General features: G+C 38.0%; 1 protein-coding gene across 2 annotated transcripts in view; it reads left to right on the top strand.

Annotated features, from left to right (window-relative positions):
- Positions 1-15,252, top strand: part of LOC150083257 (V-set and immunoglobulin domain-containing protein 10-like) — a 571,635-nt gene extending 556,383 nt beyond the window's left edge. For both annotated transcript variants that reach the window (XM_090377133.1, XM_090377134.1), the window contains exons 4-5: positions 10,341-10,637; positions 12,876-15,252. In XM_090377133.1, coding sequence (XP_090233259.1) covers positions 10,341-10,637; positions 12,876-13,003 — 425 coding nt within the window. In that variant the 3' untranslated portion in view covers positions 13,004-15,252. The remainder of the gene's footprint in view (positions 1-10,340; positions 10,638-12,875) is intronic.
- Positions 15,253-15,695: the final 443 nt, after the last annotated feature.

The following is a 15,695-nucleotide window of genomic DNA, read 5'->3' as shown; positions in this document are numbered from 1 at the left end:
CACATAATTTACATTTTATATGTAAGCAAGAGTATGGTGTTCTTCTATGATTCTTGTATACAATATACGCACTTCACATATTAGAAAGATTATTTCATTTCTCAAAAGAATAATATTTTTTACAAACGTATAGTCATTGCATCAATTCTCCATTTGCTACTGTTTTTTCTCAACTGAGAATTCTGTTATCGGATTAAATTAGCTGCATTTAGTGACTGTCGTGGAATACTCACTTCACACGAACAGTGACCTGGTACAGTTTCAATGCTTCGTGTCCATCCATCATTACCTGTACTGAAATATTTGCCAGTACGTTCAGAATGTAGTTAACACTACTCTTTAACGGTCTTAAGCTTTTGCCTTCTGGCAGGTGGCACAGAAAACTTTGCCAAGGTGATTTCACTGAGAAGCACTAACACAGAAATTCCATTAATCTAAAAGTGCCTGGCCTGATTACAGAAAAAGAAAATCGGTTTTTATTCTTCTTTAAGGAAGAACTACGCGCATTTATGTAATAATACATTTTGGCTTTAAGAATGAGACTGGACAAATCGAACGTTCATGAAAAAAAAATATCCGCGTTTATAGAAAAAAAATAATTTTGCATTCTGGAAATGAAAATTGCTGCTAAAATACGCAAAAGATTTTGAAAAAAAAAAGTTTTTCTTTTAACTGAACGTAATTCAGAGTTTGAAGGAAAAGTTTATATAATGTGTGCAAAAAATTTGGAGCACACTAGTGAAAGTTAGATTATTGAAGATAATCCTCTTTTACAAAATTTCGAGCAAAAGTATTGTAACTCCTGAATTCTTTCGTTTTAATTATTTAAAAAAGATTAATTTTTTTTTCTCTCTGCTGAAAAATTCACCTTAATCCTAATTGAGTAATAATTTATAAAATACATCCGGGTCATTACCATTATAAACCATAACATAAAAAACAAGTTTTTTGGGCTACTTTGTTGAAACGTTGAATAGCGTATCATTCACACCATTATATGCATTACATAACTTAATTATTATCACCATTTTTTGTTCTCAGATGATATTGTCGTTTTGAGATGTAGAGTATGTGACTTGAGTGATAATGACAAGAAGTGACTCATGTCGGTGGAAATCAATGAGGAGAGCAGCCTTTTGGTTAACAAAAAAAAACCTTTACAATTTCTCACTTGGCAGTTTTCTGTTATGTACGAGGGAGGCTAAATACGTTTGCCTCAACTGCCATATAGGTAGTTTTTTTTTTTTTTTTTTTCCCCCAGAACTGCAGCTCGTATCACGTTAAAATTATTATGGTTTTCCTAGTAACAATAAGGAATCCACGAATACACTACTATATAACTTAAAAACAAGAGACTCCAATATTTTATTGAAGATGTAATTTTCTTAAAGACAAGTTGTTACTACAATGAGCAGCACACAATTTGACAATTCTCCAGGAACTCCGCTGGTAAATACTCAGCCAACCCGCTTTCAGAAAAAGGATTCGGGCTGAAGATGACAGGCTAATCCATAGTGTTGAAGCATCAATCAAAAGACTTTTACAACAGGGGTATTAAAGAGAAAAAACGGGGTGCTAGTTACGGAGATTATTTTGAAAAAGATATTGGATAGTCACTTTATTAGGACTATCAGCTAATAGCATGTTGGGCATCAGTTAGCCCACATCTGCTCCTGCACCACTTGATATAGGACAACAAAGTGTGAAAGCGTAAAGAGATTTCTTGGACTACATGACATGTCTGTAGTCCTCACGCGTCCATTTATGCCTTCTTTGCACCAAAGCAGCTATTTTCTGATTGGTGGCCAAGATCATTAGCTTCCTTAAAGGTCTCGTATTCCGATAGTGCGTATAGATGCTTCCATTAAATGCAGACGTTATCTATTCCATTATTTTGCGAATGCTACACTTAATAATCCGCTCCAAGCGACGAGCACCTGTATTTTCGATCGCAAGTGAGTCGGTTCACTGATATTTTACGGAAGTTTTTCTATTCGTTAAAGACATAAATGACACTAATCTTTAAAATCTCGACAAAGTCTATGGTCTCACTGCTGTAACATATACTAAACGCTCACCAAACGATCTTTGGAAGTTCATAAGATCCAGTTCGTTCCCAATGCTGGCGAATTTAGTAAGGAACTCCCATTGAACCAGTCACCAAGCGTAGAGGTCTTGGGGTTTTGACTCCAAAACTTATCTTAAAAATTCACTAGCAGATCAATGGACATCGGTCTAGGGCAGTAGCAGATGAAACTAGACGTGCAGCAGAGGAAAACTCCATAGACATAATCTCTATACAGGAACCGTATGTTTCAAGGCCTCAGACGGGAAACACTTCAAAGATTATGGGCTTCTCTATTCACCATCGAGTCATCCAACCCACCCTGGATGACCCAAAAACCTGTATTGTAGTAATGAATAAAGAGCTGGACATCCTAGTGATCCATGGCCTGTGCACGAAGTATACAACCTATATTCAGGTAACATATGTCTCACTTTCATTTTATCTCATCTCTTTATACTGCTCGCCATCCCATAACTCAACTACCTAGATCACTCAACTACCTAGGCATCATTCAACTACCTAGATCACTCAACTACCTAGGCATCATTCAACTACCTAGATCTCGCACTAGACCCCTTAGGGTCCAGTGCGGTTATCATCCCATCAGATGTAAATGCCAAATCCACCCTCTGGCAGTCGCCAGTTCCGGAGTCCAGAGGTCTTCTGCTTGAGGATCTGATCTCCATTCGGAACATAGCCATTCACAACAAACAAAGTCAATACACCACCTACTACAGCGCTACAGGAAAATCCAACATCGACATCACAGCCGCCACCAATGACCTAAGAAACCTGATTTACGGATGGACCATCATTCCGGATTAGACCCTAAGCGATCATAGAGTGATACGTTTCACATCAGCATGCACACACCTAACCGAGCACCTCATATTGCCCCCACTGGGTTTGTCAGGTTATCGACTAAGGCCGGTGACTCTTCCATACAGAGAGATTTTCCAGACCTACCATCGCTATCCGATAAGAGTGCAGCTGACCTGACGGACCTGTACCAGAGGTCTCTCCAATTAGCTGCATATCGCTCGGCGAAGAAAAAGACCATAAAACCTCAAACTTGTGCCTGGTGGAGCACTGAGTTAACTGTATTAATGAAAGACGCACACAGAGCGCGTAAGGAGTACTAACGTCACAGAAATTGGTCGCCCCAAGACGTTGAACAACAGCTTGCCATCTACCTCGCTAAAAAGAACACCTTTACTAAAGCGGTTGCCAACAGGAAAAGACAAACCTGGATGGATTTCGTCAAGGACTCAGGAAATTCTAACCCATGGGGACTCCTTTATAAAATCTCCAGGGGGAAGACATACACCCCAGATGTCTTTGGCTCGGTACAGCTTCGCAAACAGGAAACCATAACCTGGCACGATTCGATCAGTGTCATAATTGATGAACTTTTTCCCACAGACGATCCAATGGAAGACCAACCTGAACGTGCAGATATCATAAGAAGAAATTCACTCTACATATCAATCTCACCTGATGAACCTTTTACATCCCAACAACTGGAGACAGCAATGAACAGAATCAACCTTGCCATTGATATTATTGAGTATGCATTCACAAAGAGTGTTCAAACTGAAACCAGAGCACCCACTTCTCCTTTTAAACCGCTGCCTTAGAGACTCTCTCTTCCCTGAGCCCTGAAAAGTTGCTCTTCTCCGACTCATTCCGAAGTCTACCAAACCACCAACAGAACCTCGGGCAGTCCGCTCCATTGCTCTCTTACCCAACCTTGGGAAAATTCTGGAACAACTCAGCGATAAAAATTGTAAGCATATTTCAAGACAAAGGACTTATCTCTCCTTCGCCGTATGGATTCACAGAAGGTCGCTCCTCTGACGATGCACTCTCAGAAATAATACTACATCTGGAAACCTCCAAGGCCAAGTACGAACTGGCCGCTTTTATAGACTTTGAGGGGTCCTTTGATCGGGTATGGTGGGGGAGCGCTCTGCTGAATGCCCACCACAACTCTACTGGTTAATCAGGAACTACTTCACCGACAGAACCGTTACAGTACAGGCAAGGCATAGGCAACTAACAGGACCAATTTACAGAGGATGCCCACAGGGCTCCGTATTGGGTCCCCTAATGTGGAACCTGGTTCTTCAGGACTGGTTTTGCCGCAGCTTCGACAGTACCAAGATCATAGCATTCGCAAACGATTTCACCATCATCTTCTCGGGTCGCTCTCGCGAGTTCTTGAGACCACTGCAAACCACGTTCTTGACGACCTTGCCGACTGGACTCAAACCAATAAGCTCCGAATCAATCCAACAAAAACCAATATGATGGTCTTTGGAGTCAACCTCGACCTTCGAAGGCCTCCCCAAGCTAAAATCCAAGGCACGCAGTTACTTCTTGTGACCCAAACCTGAGTCCTAGGGGTCATCATTGACCATAGACTTACTTTCTTCCCTCACCTTCAGAATCTCACCATAAAAGTAACAAACTACTCAGCCTCAATAGTTAGGATCTCCAAGAGTGACTGAGGGCTCTCCAAGCGCACAATACCCCTTTACTACAAGGCGGTATTCCTCCCTATAGGCACGTTCGCTGCAGGGGCGTGGTTTCACCAGGCAATTAAGCGTAAAATTAAAGAAAAGCTGAACTCTGTCCAACGGGGCTTCTCCTGGCCACCCATTGGACTAGTTCTGCAGTCTCCACTCATCTGTGGAGACTGCAGAACAGTCTCCACAGCAGCAACACAAGTCATTGCAAGGGTTCTTCCACCGGACCTCTTTGTAGTTTATAGGGGGACTATGCTAAAGAATACGGAGAAAAATCCCTGCAGCAATTCTAGGCATCCGACTTAACTTAGACACGGACGTGAGAAGAGAGAAGTTGCGCTGCTATAATGAATAGTTCATATATGGCAGACGCGATGGGACACAACCAACAAGGGACTAGTCACGAAAAACTTCATACCGAATGTTACCTATGCAATGGCAAAATCTGTTATGAAATGGTTTACTCTCACGATGGAAACCTCCTATCTAGTCACAGGACATGGGGTCCTCAATGCGAAATTGTTTAAATTTAGACTTTCAGACTCAGAGCTTTGTTTCTGTGGAGCAAAGGAGAACTGGTCCCACATACTCTTCGATTGTGCTATATATAATGAATCCAGAGAAAAGCTGAGGAATAACGTTCAGGGATTCTCCTCAATTGCAGTGTAACAGCTAATTCAAACAGCAAGTAATCTTGCAGCACTCCAGGCCTTTGCAAAAGAAGTTTTTGCTCGAAAGAAGAGGCTTATTCTGGAGGCGAACCCAGTTCTGCCCCAAATCATCAAGTCTGAAGATAAAATTGGACAATAAAATTCGTTTCACCAAGAAGATCTGGACAATACTTAGTGTTTAAGTTTGTTTTTGATGTTAGAGTTCTTGATAGCCACAATTGTTTAAGATATGGATGAGTTGCTAGTGTAAATTTTATCTGAGTACAGTGATGATTCTGAATAATTATAACCTTCCTCCAGTCATACATTTCACAGGTAATCGAAATACTGAACTTCAGAAAAGTTTCCGAATGGACCTAAGCTCTCCACTGGCAATTTTTATGGCAAACTTGCCAATGGAGAATTTACACCCCAGCCCCACACACCTTAAGAGTCCTCCGTACTCTATAGGTTGTCGCACGAAGGGTTATAAAAGTCGACAACTTCCTGCCATTGGAAATGGTGCCCAACATTCAGAATCTAGACGCTGATTACAGGAAGTTTATAGATGACAGAGCCTACAGGAAGTTTATAGATGACAGAGCCTACAGGAAGTTTATAGATGACAGAGCCTACAGGAAGTTTATAGATGACAGAGCCTACAGAAGGTTAATAACCATTGAACAGAAAGGCCTTCAAGCAGTGAGGTCATCAAACCAATGTGGGATAAAGAACAGTGCTAGTGTAATGATTGATGACAATCCAGGTGGTGCCGCGATATTGTGCACAAAGCAGAACTCGATTCCACTGCTGAGCAGTAAATAGTGTGTTGCTCTGATAAATGTATATATTTTTCTAAATAACTGTAAATAACTATTCTTTTGTAATTGCAAGTTAAAGCCGTAATATTACTGCTGTTATGGGTGTTGCGTCAATCACCAACGTAACGTTCATAATATTACTACAGATTGGAATAAAAATATATACTGTTTTAGTATATGGTGCAGGACGTTTTCTTCATCAGTAAAAAGAGAAATATTTTAAAAAACTATTAGAACATTGTATACAGTCCTTTGGACAAGTATATAGCAGCGGAAGTGTACTTAAACTAAGACTCGTTGAGGAAGTTGTTTAGAATAGGTGTGATCAATCCGCAGCATGCGTGCCACTTTTGGCATGGTTGTATAAAAATTATACTACCGATATAAAAAATCTGAATTTCCAACATAATATGTCAGCGACTCAGGCCATATTGCTCCTTTATAATATGTCTGTAAGCTGTGTGTGTGTGCTCCGTGGTTGGTTTGCTGTTTGTTGGACTGAGAAATCCGAGTTTCTGGGAGAAAACACAGGTTTACCTTGCCCGATACCAACTAACCCAGCCACATTATGTAAAAGGTCCATAAAATTGACCACGTCAGTAAAACTGAAGGCTTTTCCACCCGGTGTGGGAAGGACGGGTATTCTGCCAATTGTGGTAACCACCAAGGCCACGCAGAAGTAATTCCAAAGAGAGATACATGAAAATTTGTCCTCGAAAATAAGGGAAGGGGGGTGTTGAACCCACTGTGTGGAGCCAGTGGGTTGCAGACTTTTTTTACACAGGCAATTAAAATTACAGCGATTCACATAAGGAAGAAAGGTATGTCCCAGTTACTCTTTACCTTGCAGACCAGGAGGATTACAATGTCTGTTCCCCTACAGGAGAAACTAAACAGAACTAATGTTTAATTAAATGTCAATGGGTTGTGCTCGTAATAGAAAACGGAGAATAATTTTCCTCTGATTTAAGAATTTGGGCATACAAAAATAAAATTGTGGATCGCAGTAAGCGACCATTCTCTTGTGGTTTTAATAAGTACCTTCACATCATTTTAGTGTTCCTTTACTATCTGCTGTAGGTCACGTGCTGGTTCCGTGCGCGAAACAAAAATAACTGCTTTAAACTCGGTCAAAGGACAATTATACGACAGCCTATTCAGAGTTAAGCTGATTCACGCAAGACTTGATTCCTTGAGAAATCAGAGAAGTGTTGAATGCGGGCGTCATGGGAGCCACAGGCTGAATAAAGAAATGAGTAAGATAATATTAAAGAACCTGACGAAAAGTTTTAGAATGTAAGAGCGGCTATCGGAAAGACCACCGGCTGATGCAGTTAATTCACTGAATTTTCACCCGAGTTTATGCAAATAAAAGAATCCATTGTATTTTCCATTTGTTTCTGCTTAAAATCTCATCTTTTTCAAACATGGTACGAATTGTAACCTGTTAATTTTTCACTTCGTTCATAAAAATGCCGTCCTTCTAAGTGATGATGTCTTTGTTTTGTTTAAAATCGACCCCTGATCTGAATCTTCAAAATTAAATTAAGTCACGAGGATCGGTTTGTCCTTTCGTGTGATTTTGTGGTCAGCAGAATTTAAACTGCCCACTTAATGCAATGCCCTAATGCTCAGAGCACAGGGAACGTTGCCTGCACAACAAGTTTTCCTGGTACTGCACTACCTTTAAACAAATGGCGTCGCCAAATGGTTAAATCTGGCCATTTATTTAAAAGATTCGGCACCATTACAACAGGCCATATCAGGACTTATTGATTCCTTATCAAATAGCAGGCAGTCTAACTTTATACGTTTTTCTTTTTATCAGGACGGTTGTGTGGTAAGAGGAAGAACAGAAGCGTTGTTCTTCTTAGGGGGAGTGAAATGCGCTACGTTTGCAATACTGCATTCACGATGTGCTGCCGATTCAAACCTGTGTAATTTCGACCACACTAGAGTTGACATTGGACCAAAACTACCACCTATGAGGTGTGGACTAAGTATTAATGGCGTCAGCCATTTTTAATTATAATTTTTAAGTTCACTAACCTTATCCTATTTCAACATTTCCCTTCCTTGCGTTATTTCTCCATCTTAGAGTTGTTTTCTGGAGTATGCCTGCCACATCTTTTATTCCCAGTTGTCTTAATCAATTTCTTTTATAACTTCTTAATTAACGCCCGCTTCCTTCTTATATTTTCACTCTCTCATTTTCTCTTATCGAAATAATATTTTATTCTCTCTGTTAAAAATAGCTTTTGATCGCTATTTTTCGATCGCAAATCGCCATGCCCCTAAACAAAGTTGAAACAAAAGATTACTTATAATCGCCTTAGACGCTATGGGTAGAATGCAATCTTGCGCAGATAGCAAGGGAGCAAAGGATCACTGCAAAACTTAAGTATACCTTGAGGGAAGGTAGAAACAAGAAATACGATTGATGACAAGGGAAGAGAAATCCTTATTGCACAGTTGATCTATCATTACTGTTTGGATTTCTCTGTTGAATCAGGTACACTTTCAAACAAATTAATTTCTTTAAATATACGCAAATGATCGAACTTAGAAAAGTCAGAACCGGAAGAATAAGAATAAAAAAATCAAACTTCGAGCTTAATAAATAATAATGAACTTATTTAAGTTCCAAGCTTAAATATTTGTCTTTCTTACAAGCAGATTGCACAGAGTTCTTTTTCTGTTAGATATTATGCATGGAAATAAGGGGAAACGTTTATCTTTTAGCTTGTGTAAATGTATGAAATTGTGTTATAGATAAAGATACGGTCGTGTCTTGTTATCGAGCTACTGGAGGCACTATAAATGCGTAAAAAGAATACCGGCAATATTTTAAACAAAATTTGAACACACGAAAGCGCAATCTAAACCATAATTCCAGCCACGAAGGACATTAAATAAATATAAATTGAACTATGCGCTCTTCGATCTGGCAGGGATTCTATCCTTCTGATATAGAGTAGCCTATTAAATTTTAGTATACATATGTGCTTTTTAAGTTCAATAAATCTGATAGGTCATGTGTTGAACTTTTTGAAATAATGCTAGGGATTAGTGAGGAATGGAAACCGTGGTCAGAAAGAACCCTTGTATCCTTTTGCATGTAGAAATCATTAGAAACTAAAAATCCCATTATCGGATATTAATCTTTCTAAACAACATTTATTCTTTTTTTGTAGGGACTTGGTTCTCAAAAAAATAAAAAAAATAAAATCGATTAGGCGAAGCCATTCCATGAAATAAGCCTCAGATAATCTCCTTAAGAGCAAATCTAACAAAATTAAAAATCGTGTGAAAACCTCAAATGAAATCGCACTAGGCAGGAATGAATAAAATCCTAATTTCAAATGCCAATGAAACCGTAATAAAATTCGATTAAAATTTTTGCTAAGGAAAGTATAAATCCATAACTACCCCACAACCAACTGCTAAAAGAAAAAGAAGAAAAAAAAGAAATAACGATCGTTTTGATGTGAATCGCGTCTTCGGTGGAAAGCCAAGGAATGATTTAGATTTCAAATGGGAAAATGCAAGCCTTCCCACCCAATTTCAAAAAAACAGCCGTGTTCTAAGTTCTTCGTTTACACTTCAACTCTAATAATAAAAAATACCTTTAAAAGATTGAGCCTAGAATACTGGATATTAAGATGGCTAAACAGGATTGTTGTAAACCGATTCATAATATTTATCAGTGGAGCAATATTTTAGCCACTTTAAAAATACTCCATAACTCCAAGTAATTGCCACGCGCTTCATTGATTCTCCTTGTTGTGCTAGGAGTATATTAAGCGCTTAATATACACATTAGGTGTATATTAAGCGCCAAAGCAACTTCGGCTATGAGGCTTCAGTATATTGTGTCTGCAAGCGCTTGCATTCTCCGGTCACTATTTTCTAGACGAAAAATTGAGTACCCTGGAGAAAAGAAATCATGCAATCTTTGACTGAGACTAACTAAATCAACCACATTGCGAAAAAGGGCCAATAACAATTCCTTGCGTCATTTGATGGATTCCAATGCTGGCCTTTTCCACCCAGTGTAGGAGGACGGTGAGTATAACCACTTTATTATATCGTGAAATGTCATTTCGATAGATCAAAATGCATGCAAGGGTAAAAGCTTCTGATGTTTTATCTAGTCATACATATTTAATCTTTTTAATATCATCCAAAACTTAGTCGCTATTTAGTTTGGAAAAGTGACTTCTGTAATGAGCAAACCTTATGGTGTTAATAATTACTGACTTCTTTTTTCCAGTGTCACGAGCAACCATCCCGGAAGGGTCTAACCTCTACATCCAGAGCGGCAGCACCATCAATTTGACTTGCATCATCACAGAAAGCACCTCACCACCAGTTTACGTATTTTGGTACCACGATGACCGAATGATCAATTACGACTCAACCAGAGGGGGTATTCGTGTAACAACGGAAAAGGGCCCTACAACAGTCAGTCGGTTACAGATTCATAATGCTAAGCCCACAGATTCTGGAAACTATTCTTGTATTCCTTCCTACGCTGATCCGGCTAACATCACTGTCCATGTACTAAACGGTAGGTAATGAAATTCCTCAACATGTAAATAATCGTGTTTTAGGATTCGGATTTATTTAAGTTTAGGATTTACCTTTAGGGTTTTACATACCGTTACCTGATGATTACAAAGTTCATTAGGCAATGATTTGCCGATCCCTTGATATCCAAAAATATATTTTCATGCAAACACTCAAATCTCGTCACTTGATTTAAGTATTTCATTTGTATTCTTCGTTAAGAGATTCATTTTCTTCAAATGTTGATCTTCTTAGGATGGACTTCACAGTTCCGAGAATGTTGAGCAAGAATTTTTTTGGAGAGTTTCACTAATAGAATAATTGACACACGACATCTTTAATAAAAACGTCATGAGATATTTATCACAACATTTTTTGACTCACCGAAAAGCTTATCTGAGCTGTCAGGTTACAACAGACTCAACTGGAGAAGTTCCTTTTCTGTTGACTTATACTGTAGAACATAAACGTATTTATAAGCAAGCACAGTGTTTGACTTTCTACTAACATCTTTGCCTGAGATTGGATAAGTACATTCCCGGTTAAAGAGAAATCCTTCCCGTCTACGGGAGAACTCGCCCAAAGAGGATCAAACTGCGAAAACCCCTATACTTCACAGAGGACCGAAAGGGTGGTAATTTGAAGAAAATCATGCCTGGCTTTCGTATAGTAGATGGGACAGCACAGCCGCCCCATCTAGTGGTAACATTAAAATTGCACCCATGGATGTTTGTGGTCTAACTTGTTTTTAATACTCCAGTTTCTTGAGTACCCTCGTGGCTAGCGCAGTGACCAAGCCCGCTGTTCTTTAGAACCGTGTGGAAAAGGTCCTTCCACTGATAATGAAACTTCCTAGACAGGAAGTTTCATTATCTTCTTTAATAAATGATGACCTAAGAGTTTATTGACGATAACCTAAGACTTTATTGGCTGTTCTTTGAGTATTAAGTTGAGTAAAACGAGTCCTGCATCCAAAAGAAATTTTGATAACTAGTTTGATTGCTACAGAGAATTTCGAAACATTCCTACATATTTATAGGAATGTTTCTAAACTCTAAAACTGGTAGCGAAAAACTAAAAAGGACTGAGTCTTTTATATTTTCTTCTGGAGCATTACTTTTTAGGCCATCCTTGTGGTGTTAAGCTTGGCAAAATGAAAAAAAAAAAAAAGAAATCCCTTATCTCAATAAACGGCCCAAAATATGATGCATATTTGTATGAAGGAATTTTTATTAATGGGCATCTGTAAGTTCAACCGTGCACATAATACTTTAGCAATAATTTTCTTAAAGACAGTAAGTTTTTATACATTTCTATCCATCCAGTTCCAGTATTTCGTTTACAGACAAAGCAGGTTTATAAAAAAGGGGTTTTTTTCTCTAGGACTTCATCAATACAATCAACTGAATACAATTGGAATGCTTCAAAGAACCAGCTACTTTTTTATGTCTGGTATGTAATCACTCTAAGATGTCCGTAAAAGCTGGTGCTTTCTGATTGAAGTAAACAGAAGTGGTTCATCCTTTTTCCTAGACAGTAAAGAATTTGGTTGGCATGAACGTTAAGGAAGTCTGCGAAGTATGGTCAGTAAGAGAAACTTGTAGACAGACTTCAGATTGGCAGCATAAATGGAAGGTTAAGCTGTGATTCATTTCAAGTGATAAAGAGGTACCAGAAATTAACTAAGACAGTCCTAAAATCGTCTTAGATCGTAAGGTGTTATTCAACAGTTACAGAAGAAAGAGTTTGCTTCGATTCACTCATGGAACTTTTATTACTTCTGGCTCAATGATCAAGTACCACTCCTGTGCTATCTCATCTGTTAACTTAAAAATGATAAAGAGATAAGAGAAATTAACTATATAACGGATTCGTACTTAATACAACTTCATCACAAGGATAACTTAATTTCAGTAGAGATGCAGATTTGCCATTTGTGTTTTAGATTAGTGTATTAATGGTGCAGGCCTGCCACTATAATAAACAAAAGGCTTTTTTATTTATTAATTTTTATTTAAAAAAATTCATTTATTTTAAAAATTATATCTTAAAATTATTTCAAATATAGTTTAAATATTTTTATGCATTTTAAAATTATACATTTTGTTGAATTTATAATTTTAAAATGTAAAATATTTCAAATTACAACTTGCAGTTTAGTTTATATATATCTCTGTATTTTTTCATAGTCCATATCGGTGTCTCATGCTTCTTTCTTTTTTTCTTTTCTTGTTACTAGGGGAAAAACCTGCAGCCATGCAGCACGGTCGCCAGACAAGTCTCTCCTCACAACTGATTCCACCAAATGTGCTTCTTACCGCACTAGTGGTCATCTACAGCCACTTTGACATTGTAGTTCGCAGGTAACCGTGCCTTGAGGTCGGCCGACAGCGTCGGGACTAAGGTCAAGGGTGACGAGTGCTCACTTTAGTAAATGGACCATTTAGCACGAAGTGGACAATATAAGAGAAAAAATAAATAAATAAACCATGAGAAGACGGACTTATATATCGTGTGAATAGCTTAACTACGAAAGTTACTTCACCTGCTGAGGTAACCAATATTTCTTTCTGTGCTGGTGTCTTGTGCAGTGCGGGAAAAAAAAAATTAAGACAAAATGGACGCAAACTTGAAAGTCACTTAGGATCGGCTCAACTAAAACCCTCGTGAATCAAACTGCAACAACCAACCAAACAGAGAAATGGCATAAACTTCTTTTCTAGGGCCAGTGTAAGAATAATAATGAATTCTTCCACGGTGTAGATATTGTGAAGAAATTATGAAGATAATTTTTGGAAACGCAAAAAAAGAAAGGGTAAGATGATGAGGCAAGTACATTTCCCCCCTGGCGACTGGGTCAGTGATATAAGACAACACATTCCCATGTTGAAGAGGAACGGAGAGAAGAGAGCAGGTGGTGATAACATGACGAGAAACCGATCGATAAACCAATGGAGTTCTAGTCATCACTCCGGACAGTGCACTCACAAATCCCCCCCCTCCCCTCCGGCTATCAGCTACGGTTGTCTCTGTACGTGTGTGTGAGTGAGTGAGTGCTTGCGCGTGTGTATGTGTACTCAGTGTAAAAGTCTCAAGTGCGATGCTGCTTGGATTATTTCATTTTGCTTCATAACTCCTTTAAACAGCATTGAACGTTATATCCGATGTCTCGTAGTAAAAATGGACATGAGCCATCGATTGTGTAAAACTATTACGTATTCACCAGGTATCCCTCAGTAGAATTCTGGCATTTCTGTTAATTTTGGTAATGTTTGTTGCAGTAACTAGGAACATTCGAAGTACTGAATATTCTCTCCGAAAAAAAACTTGTTTGAGAAATTAATTAAATATCTATCGTTTGTTACTTAAATCCTAAAAATCCCTACCGATCATGAAGGATTATCTCGCTAAAAATTACGTATGTAGCACTTCGAGAAAATAACATTACAAGCAATTTCATGGTTGAGGAAATGCTTATCATCAGCAGAGAGACTCAATACTTGACAGATTCCATCTATCTACTATCATTCGTTAATTCAAAAAAGCAGAGGTTCGCTTACTCGATTTGATTTAGTTTGGTTTTCATTACAAAAAAGGGCAATTCTGCACACATGTTTATGTGTATGAGGGGAAACTAACAGTCTGTCTTCCTCCCATACCTCACCCATGTTGGTTTCCTATACGTACATCTCTTATTATTCTTGTAGACAACCCCCGCCCCTTAAAGTTTAACAAACTAATCTCCCTGAGGACCAGAAAGTCCTTATATCTTACCGTCCATATTAGCACATGCCCATTACATCACTAATTGCTGTTCATCCCTCTTTCTCTAACCATAAACATTGTTTTTCTACAGTGATTGTAGAAAAGTTTCATTATATTTCAATTTGGTAGTGTTTATAAGACAAAGGTTTTCCTGTTGATAGACAAACGAATATTATGCAAAGATTTACAGAGCTTCATCTTCCAATTTGCCTAAGGAGGAAGGACGATGGGTATGAATTTGATATTCTGTCGATTTTCACGCAGTTAACTAATATTTTGAATTATCCATTTTGCGAATTCTTAGTCATCCCAGTAACAGCTACTGAAGTAATATTTTTATTATGCGATTTAAACCTATTCCGAGATTTTATTTCCCATTTTCAATGTAAAGTTTTATTATTATCTAATAATTTTAACAATTAAAGAAACTTTCACTCTTCTAAAGGGTGTTCGTATTACAAAAAATGTGCTTCGTGTAGCTCTTTTCCCACCTTTCTTCTTCTTCTTCTACAGTTTCTGTAATGACAGGTTTCTAACCACTCCCCGACATTCTGCGATTGTTATGGTGTATCGATTTCTTCAGTTTCTTTTGTATCGAACTCAGATGGTAAGGTTGATGTTCATACCCTCCTTTTTTGCACTCTGTTTTGGTTCAGACAACGATCTGTAATGACGAAGACCGTTTCCAGTAAACTTGCATTACCACAGAATTTCTTTCCGCCATATCCAAGTTTATTTTTAACTTCGCTTGTTACAAAGTCTGCACTTTCGAAATCCAAGCTCTGATGCGTTTTTGCTTTAAGATTTTCTTTCTATTGCACTTTATCTTAAACCAGTACTCTTTCAGTCTAACCAACTTGTATTCCTCTGATTTTCAGTTTTACTTGGATTACAGCAATTTTATTTCTAGTCTTATCCCATGCACCAGTCAGTCTTATAAAATCCTTTGTTTTCGAAATATTAAATCAATGATCTTACAGCTCATTAGTCCACTTTGTCACTGGTTAATACACAAACAGATCTCTAAAGTCTTTTATTATCTCATGCTTTGCTGTTTTTCTCTTTGGTCTAACTCCACTAATAATACACGGATCTAATCAAAAATAGATTCTCAAAATTTTTTTATTAATAGATTAGCTGGTTATTATAAAGTATTTTGTTTCATTAATGGTGTCAACAAAATAAGCTTGACTTACGCAGGTCCAAATCAGGAAGTTTCAATCATAATACTATTTATTTACATTCATTTTCTATTGCCGTGTTCCTATATCACCAAAACAATATTTTGAGAATT

This window comes from Mastigoproctus giganteus, chromosome 7, assembly GCF_048544385.1.
Source record: "Mastigoproctus giganteus isolate SK-2022 chromosome 7, ASM4854438v1, whole genome shotgun sequence".
In the NCBI taxonomy this organism is placed as follows: Eukaryota; Metazoa; Arthropoda; class Arachnida; order Uropygi; family Thelyphonidae; genus Mastigoproctus; species Mastigoproctus giganteus.
The sequence above is the reverse complement of the archived record's forward strand: the minus strand, read 5'-3'. Positions and strand labels throughout refer to the sequence as shown.